Source organism: Morone saxatilis, unplaced genomic scaffold, assembly GCF_004916995.1.
Source record: "Morone saxatilis isolate NCDOM2014 unplaced genomic scaffold, NCSU_SB_2.0 Contig24, whole genome shotgun sequence".
NCBI classification, from domain to species: Eukaryota; Metazoa; Chordata; class Actinopteri; family Moronidae; genus Morone; species Morone saxatilis.
This window is the reverse complement of record NW_023339807.1, coordinates 26,165,929-26,174,851: the sequence shown is the minus strand read 5'-3', so window position 1 is coordinate 26,174,851 and position 8,923 is coordinate 26,165,929. Positions and strand designations below refer to the sequence as shown.

At 40.8% G+C, this 8,923-nt stretch overlaps 2 protein-coding genes across 2 annotated transcripts in view; one reads left to right on the top strand and one right to left on the bottom strand.

Annotated features, from left to right (window-relative positions):
• Window positions 1-8,923, bottom strand: part of LOC118336472 — a 744,338-nt gene that overhangs the window by 483,328 nt on the left and 252,087 nt on the right. The gene's annotated exons all lie outside the window — the stretch shown is intronic.
• The window catches only part of cmtm6 (CKLF-like MARVEL transmembrane domain containing 6), a 6,585-nt gene continuing 4,130 nt past the window's right edge, over window positions 6,469-8,923 (top strand). Inside the window, exons 1-2 of the mRNA XM_035673166.1 lie at window positions 6,469-6,624; window positions 7,498-7,621. Coding sequence (XP_035529059.1) covers window positions 7,505-7,621 — 117 coding nt within the window. The 5' untranslated portion in view covers window positions 6,469-6,624; window positions 7,498-7,504. The remainder of the gene's footprint in view (window positions 6,625-7,497; window positions 7,622-8,923) is intronic.

The window sequence follows — 8,923 nt, the reverse complement described above, 5'->3', positions numbered from 1 at the left end:
AACAGTATTAAACTTGAATTGAACAGTTTAATCTATTAAATAAACAGTTTGTGCATCATTGTCTGCTATTAGCCCACATCCACAGGGACTGGATACATGAGTGGGTGGGTGTCTAACTCAATGATACTTGACCTCGCTCCCGAGATCTTCACATTGTGACATTTTTGTAGTCTTGTAAACTGTCTAGCATAAATAGCATAATCAGCTATATGGACAACATTTCAGCTGCTGATTTGGACAATACAGGAGCAGTTTTGGGGTTATTGAGGATGCTGAAAGTACAAAATGGACGTTTAAACCAGAAGTGTCCATAGTTCAGCTCCCATTGGGCTCATTTATATGATTAATACATTGGAGCTGCATTTTAAAGAAACCTCAAACACTGGATCTAGATACACCGTAGTTTCTCCTCCACAGTTCTCAATCCCAGGTCGTCAAACAGCGACGCGAGCAGTGTTCAGTTGGTTGCAGTCTGCAGCTTCACCACTTGATACCACTAAATCTACACACTGAGCCTTTATGCTGTTGTAGTTGAAGTGATAACTGTTGTTGGTGCCCACCCGTATAGATACTGCAGCAGGTTGTCTTATAAATGACAGATATTTGGGGCTTTAAATGGTTTCCAGGTGGTAAAATGATTTAAAGTTCAATTAAAGTAAGTAAAGTAAATTGCAGGAGTGCTGTAAACATAATTGGTAATTAAAACACATCAATCCCTGCAGACTCCTACTATACATACAGTATGAAACCTGATCTATCGTTTGTGAGGCAGGAAGTGATTCTGCTGGTGAGCGCTCAGCAGGTGGAGGTTGGGAGGAGGCGCGCGGCGTCTCGTGGAGCCCCGCTGAAGCTTCACACAGCAGCTTTCAGCTGTTCAGTCAAGCGGTAGATGAATCCTCCCACCAGCTGAGGCTCGCCGTGCGCTGACATCCAACAGCAGATTAAAGAGCTGCTCATGAAAATCACATCACACAGATCCCTGTACAGCTGCAGCGCTACAACAGAGTTAATAATTCATGTCATTCAGAGTTTCTGCTCGCTGTCAGCGCTGCTTTCTGGGTAACGGCGCCGGTTTCTGATCAGCGGCGGAACAAACACAATGTTTGTGGAGAACAACAACTATCAGAGCGTTGCAGAGACTGAGGACAGACTTGTTATCACGGTGGTCAAACACGGTACTGCAAATAAAACCTTGTGTCCGGATTCGAGTCCGACCTGAGAGCCTTTGGCCAACCAAAGCGGCAAAAAAATTTGACATATATTAAAATGTACAGAAGTGCTCTGCAGAGAAACATAAACCTCACTGTAACAGAGACGGCAGACACTGTTCCCTCCAAACACTACAGTACCCATGATCCTCAGCAGCTGTTGCTAAAGCAGATGGCATCTTGTGATCAGCTGGATTGTCTCTGGTTGGTCAAACCTGAGGATCATCATCATCATCATCATCATCATCACCTGCTGTAAAAATAACCTGACACACCGGCTGCCTGTGAAACTGTGAACTACTGATGATCTGTTCCTGGAGTCCCGCCAGTGTGTTTAAGAGCAGAACCAGACTCAGTTTGTATATTTAATGTTATAATGTTGATATTAAAGGAGGCCAAAGTGTTGATTAACAAGGCAAACGTATGTAAGAGAAATCTGCTCTCTATCTCCCCCTGGTGGCTGACTGCAGTATATATATATATATATTTATATTTTTAATTAGTTATTTGAGGACATTAAAAGGGGATGTCAGGTCATGATTAGCGCTGCTCGCCACTGAGTCGACCGGGCGAATGGGCGGCCGTGAGTGGCCGTATCCAGATGCTAACTTATGATAACGGACTGTGAGGAGGCAGCGGCGCTCCCGGCAGTCCAAAGCTTCCGTCCAACCAGAGTAACCCATAGGACGGATAAGTTAGCAGTTACAGTTGGAGGCTAACTAACTGCTAACAACAAGTAGCTACGGCTATATTTCCATTATTAACTCGTTGAAACATAACAAATTGAAGCTGAGACTGTTCGTAGATCGCAGCCTGCAGTGGTCGCAACAAGGAACCAGTATCAGCTTCATTTTCTCACCTTTATAACGAAACAAGTTTCATGAAAATGTGTGAAGAATTAAACGAGTTACACTCTGAATCTCTCAGTATTGTTTACCAGCAGATCTGACCTCCGCAATACGGCGACTGCTCAGACGCACTCTGTTTCTAAAGCTTACAGCCATAAAGAGACAGTATCAGATGAATAAAGATGTTTATGAAGCTATTGTAGAGCACTGGTTCCCAACCTTTTACCTACCTTTTCTATCATTTATCAAACTAAGTGACATATTTTATGTATATTTCATCTTATATTCAATAACAACAATAATAGTAACAAACAGTGAACTCAGTGACTGCAGGAAGTTTGTGTAAAACCAGAGATTTCGATTATTTTGAGCAGAATATTGTCTTTATTCTGTATTTGTATTATTTTTAACACTCAGACAGACTTACTGGTTCAAAACCAGATCAGTTCATTTAACTCAAACAATAGTTGGAACTGATTACATCGTAACTTTTAAGCAAAACTAACTTAATTTTGTCATTTCTATTTGTATTGTGAAAACAAAATACCTAATAAAAAGTATGTAATCAGGAAAGTATTTAAAATTATACTTAAAATGTTCGATGTTCTCTGTTTAAACTCTGTTAGACTTCTTTTTTTTTTGACAAATTCAGTGTTTCTTGTCTGAAGCTCAACCATTGTTTTATTAGACAATTTAGTTTTCTTCACCGAAGTCAGCCAGACTCTGAGATATCGGCCGACTGTGGATATATTTGATGTTTTCTAGCACGACTTAAAATCACCAAGGCCTCACGACCCCCTTTAAATGCTTTGAACCAGCGTCAGACTGAGAATATAGAGCTGGAAATGAGCTGAACTGATCCACTTTAACTTAATTTGTGAAGGAAGAGGAAGTTAATCTGACCGTGATCCAGTTACAAACAGTTAGCATGCTAGGTGGCTACACCTGAAATCAGTTCCAGTTATCAATAACATCGATATTGAATGACACTCCGGGTCACGTTCAGAGACTGATGGATGTTTGTCAGGTCACTGGGAAAATGTCCAGTCGCTCAGAAATAGATTTTTGTTTTATTAATGAAGTGACACAGATCTGCTTCCACAGAGCGAACTGTACTCACATCAGTGATTTTACGTGTTTTAAACAGTTAATCTACAAACAGACTTTAAATCCTTCGTTCTAAAAACCTGCAGACGCTCAAAGCTTCACCTGACTGGTGGTGAGTTTACTGACACCTGCTTGTTCGGAGTTGACAGATAACCTGGAGACGATTGTTGCTGATATAACTTCAGACTAGATGAGAGTTCAGGTCTTTTGTAGAAAACAGACACAAAAGGAACTGATAATGCGTCAGCGATCAGAAGACTAACTGAATACTGACAGACTGTCTGAAAGGAAGAGAGTCTGCGATGTACGTCGATGTGGTTCCAGGATGTTCGGTTGCTGTCAGCAGATCCAGATCAGAGCTGCAGGTTTCTAGGCTGTCTGAGGTTTTTATCTCTCCTGCACAGACCTCCAGAGCTTTTTATCATTGTTCTTCATCACTGCATCGTCTCCAACTTATCAGCTCAACTTCAACAGATTCAGACATCAGAACTTTTGATCCGTTTAAGGTCTAACGAAGAGACGTGTGTACAGATGTTTCTAAAAGTGTGTGTCTACACATGAAACAGGAAGCAGAGAGCTGTTTCTGTAACGAACAGGGCAGTCAAGGGGGCAGGGACGGGTGGCCAACTGGTACTACAGAGCTGTAGTGGATCCCATTGAAACTAATCTGTTGGACTGCGGATGGCTCCGCTGAACAGGCCGGTCCACACCGAACTGAATGCAGAATCTGGAAACGGCAGGTAGCATTAATGTTTAGCGACAGGGTTAGCTTCTTTTAGCAACAAGTCCATTCTGGAAACTCCATAAATCACCTCGGTACCGCGCTGTCGTCACAACTAAAATATGATCCAGGTTCACACCAAATCATAATAAAGTCGTGTGTTTTACCAGTGTTTAATTAACAGTCGTGTTTTGTACAGCAATCTCGTGGATTAATCGTGATCACTTTGTGTCGCTAAAAGGTTGGAAGATTGAATTGACGGCTAAATGTCAGAATATTATTGGGGTTGAAAATCAGTTAGTTCATGCTGGACGTGAGCGACGCGTACAACTTTGTTTCACAGTAGGACACAATGATGAATTTGTATATAAAAAAGATTAAAAAAAGAGATTAAATTGGTTAAAACCAATAAAACTGAAGTTGTGATTCTTAAAAGGTTAAAATGACATTTTCCAACCGTTGATGGATCATTAGTTAAATGATTGTTATATACAAAGGAAGCTTTATGAGTGCTGACTATATTATAATATCAGTGAAAGTCAGAAACATCCATTCACACCAGTTCTGCGTCTGAATGAATGAATGAATGAACGAGTGAACGAGTGAGGTTTCCTCACACAGCTCTGCTCCACTTATAAACCAGATTCAGAATTCCTTCACATTCCCAATCGTATAACAGAGTCCAAACATACAGAGACATCATTTCATTCCCTCAGAATAAATTCATAATCCACATTCAAATGGAAATGTAGGAAATCCGTTTGTTCATCACCAGAATATTATCATATAAGAAAATGAGACTACAATCATCAGCCACTCAATATGTGTGTTCAATAACAACAATAACAATAATAACAATAATAACAATAACAGCATCAATATGAGATCAAACTCAGTCAGTTAGTTCCTACCTGCTCACAGGTGCATGAAGAAGAAGAAGAAGCTCCGCAGTGAGAAAAGCATCAGAAAGTTTCCAGTTTCAGCTCAGACACACTGAACTGAGATCAGCTCCTCGCTGACGGACACTCAGCTTCTTCATCCTCCTCCTCCTCCTCCTCTGGCTGCTGGAGAGCCTCTACAGCCTCCAGACGCCTCTCGCTGCTTTATAGCGGGGGAAGCCTCTCTCTCTCACACACACACACACACACACACACACACACACAGAGCAGAGAGGAGGAGAGGAGGAGGAGAGGAGGAGAGAAGAGCGGACTGCAGCGCCTCCTGCAGGCCGGCCACAGGAAGCACAGCCTGGAAACAATTAAACTCAGTTTATTGTAAAACAAACATCTGTTTACAAGGTTTTTCCTGTTTATTTTACAGATTTTATTAAATATTATATTAAATATTGATAAAAAATATACAAATATCCTGTGTCCACTTGTCTAATATAAAATAATGTAAATAATAATAATATATATAATAATATGTAAAAATCTGTAACTGTAAATAATCATGAATTTGCAAATCTATAATATCTAAATGTAACAGTTTAATTCATGAAATAAACAGTTAAAAGTATTAGTTGGTGTAAACTTTAATGATTAGTTAGTTAACTGACAATACTTGGTATAATGATGCGAGAGCTTGAATAAAATGTTGTTTATCAATGTATAAAGCATTGGTAAACTGTCCAATAATAGCATTTATTATCAGTGTAAAACAGCAATAATTACTGGTCATTTCCTTTTTCCACTAAAACATACAGTGATACAGAAATATGACTCTAACATTGTCTGTCTTATACTCTACAGCAAACACATCACACTGACCACCCAACACATCTTACACAAGATCTACAACACACTGACAATATAAAGATATAAAGATATTTTAAATTCAACTAAATGTTTCTTGAGCAGCAACAGTAATATTTTAAACAGCAAAGTCTCTATAATTTCTAATATTTCTCTGGAAACGAATCTGAAATGTGAATAATAATAATAGATAAACAGTCAGACAGCTGGTTTTCAATATATATATATATAGTATATCATATTACATATCTCTAGCACCAACAGTATAAAAACCACAGAACGAGTAAGAACCAAATAAATAAAAATAAAAACATTACAAATAAAAACATCCAATATTCACTAAAATAAAAGTGTTCAGAGGAATACTTACAGCTGCAAACTAATCCTATTAATCTGTTTATTATTATTATTATTATTATTATTTGTGAGATTTATTTACTTTTTTAAGCACAATCTTTATTTATAATCACATACATTTGAATTACACACAGCTGTTGTGTATTTGTTTATTATTGTTCATATTTGTGGGTCAAATTGATCAGTTTTCATCGTATTGACATATTTGTACATTTTAAATTTGATAAATAAATAAAAACAAAGGCACTTTCATTAACCTGTCTTGCAGTCAGGGTGGCAGTGATTTAATTCATAATTCATACAGATAAATATGAATTCATTGATTCATAATTGTTGGATTAGATCAGCTCAGACTACTCTGTGTCAATTTAAAGCAGTTTACCTTCATCTAGCTCTCTTTTAAAAGATGAAGATGATGATGATGATGATGATGATGAAATCTTGGATTATTACCGAGAGCACTTTTACTTTGAAGGGTTCAACCGGAAGCTACGCGTCTTCCGGTTGACTTGACGTAATAAAGAGTAAACGCGGAAGTTGGCGTTCAGTCGGTTGAGCGCAGAAACAAAGAGACAAGTTGAAGTTTAAACTTGTGGAAACTTTAATTCGACCTGAAACAAACCTGAGCGGTGAGTTTATTCACGCATATTTATAGCTTTATTTCCTGTTTGTGCTCGGAAGGAACTTCCTGTTGTCTCGAGACAGTTTAACAGTTTCAGGCAGCCATTAAAAGTGGATGCGTCTGCGCACTCTCCTCTGCGCAGCGTGCCAGACTGCCTTTAACTTCCCGCCTGTTTGCGTCGTTTCTTTACAGAGCGGCGTGTCATCCGAGGAGCGCGAGTTTAAAAGTTTGTTACAGTTTAATCAAAGTTGTGTTCTTCAGTTCGGCGGGACTCACGCGCACCCAGCACCGCTCATTGGACGCGGGCCGTGCGTTATGTCGCGTGGGATTCCCCTCGGAAGGGTTGAGGAACCGCACAGCGAGCGGCTGAAAGGCTGATAACAGCTGAGATATCCCTCAAAATAAGCTGAGACTGGCCATTAAACGCGAGCCGAATCTACCAGAACACACTAATGTTGATGTTAAAGACCCACAGTATGTTCTGCTGTGGTTCTGTGTGTGACTGGCTGCAAGGTTACTAAAATACTGAAGTTATAAATGAAGTTTTATTACCACCATCAATGACTCTTATCAGTGTTTGCTTTGTATACCTGCGCTCTACCTGTGCATGCTTAGTTTCACTTTCACTCACTGTAATAAAGTCCTACATGTGCTGTGAATATAAAGTTTATCACTTTTATAGGTTTGTACTTCAGTAAATGTACTTAGTTACTTCCTGCTGGTGTCTGTGGAGTGGAGCTGGTCAGTGGTGTCGTCCCTTCAGGACAAACTGGTGATGGTGTTTCTGTGGAGGTCTGCAGTCAGCTGATGTAATAGATTATATATATATTATATATATATATTATATATAACAGTGAGTAACTGTACTCTCTCTGTTCAGCTCCATCATGTCTGCGCCTCAAGTTTACGCTGCGACGACGACGCCGAACCCCAAATCCTCCTGGTTCCTGGTTCCGTCAGCCAGTCTGGATAAAAGCCGCTTCGTGATCAAAGTCCTGGAAGTGGTGAGTTCAAAGACCCCGAAACCTTCGTGCTTCACCGTATCACCGTGAAGTGGTTTCCACAGAGACAACAAAGACACAGGAGCTGATTTCACTGATGACTCGGTCAACATGTTGAGTCAGAGGTGACACCTGAACGCCAGCCGGTACAGTTCAGTCTGTCCGAACGCCAGCCCGGTAGCAGTTCAGTGTCCGAAACGGCCAGCCGGTAGCAGTTCAGTGTCCGAACGCCACCGGTACAGTTCACGTGTCCGAACGGCAAGCCGGTAACAGGTTCAGTGTCCGAACGCCAGCCCGGTAGCAGTTCAGTGGGTTATGGGTTACCCTAACCCTAACCGCGACCAGTCAGCCAGTCATAAGGCAGGCAGGCCAAATCTCCAACAGTTATCTATAATCGTGCAAAAATGATGTAAAGAAATATCTGATCAATTGAATGAAAATTAAACAAAAGATGTATAAAGTTATTGAAACAAAGAGATAAATGCGTAAAAATAAACGCATTCATTGTTGAAAAAGAGTTAGCTAAAAAAAATACATTTTCATTTTAGTAATAGAACGAAGGGTTATACAAATTTCAACATGACGCATAAAGTGCGTTGAAGTTGAGATATTGTGTTTTCCAGTGTGTGGGGAAAACGAATATCGCATGCGTCACGTTAAGACTCAACCGTTTAAGCAGGGGACACTGAAGTCTGCAGAGGGATTCCAATCCTGCAGACTCTTCATTCCAGTCTCTCACTGCCTCAGACTCTTCAGTCTCCTGCAGTCTCCCTTCAGACTCCTTCGTCTCCTTCAATCTGCAGTCTCGCTTCCAGACTCCTTCAGTCTCCCTTCAGACTCTTCCCAGACTCCTTTGCAGTCTCCTTCCAGAATCCTCAGCTCTCCTTCAGCTTCCCTTCAGTCCTCCTCAGACTCCTTCAGTCTCCTTCAGAAACCTCCTTTCAGTCTCCTTCAGAACTGCCTTCAGACTCATTGCCCAGACCTCCTTCAAGAGCCTTCAAAGTCCTCCTTGCAGACTCCTTCAGACTCCCTTTCAGACTCCAACTTCCCCAGACTCTTCAGAACCTTCAGTCTCCTTCAGACTCCTTCAAGAACCCTTCAGACTCCTGCAGACTCCTTCAGTCTCCTTCCAGACTTCAAGACTCCCTTCCAGAACGGCTTCAGAACCTTCCCAGTCCCTCCTGTCAGACCTCCTTCAAGTCTCCCTTCAGTCTCCTTGCAGACCTGCCTTCAGAGCTCCTTCAAAGTCTGCCTTCCAGTCCTCCTTCCCCAGACTTCCAGTCTCTTCAGACCTTCCAGTTGCCT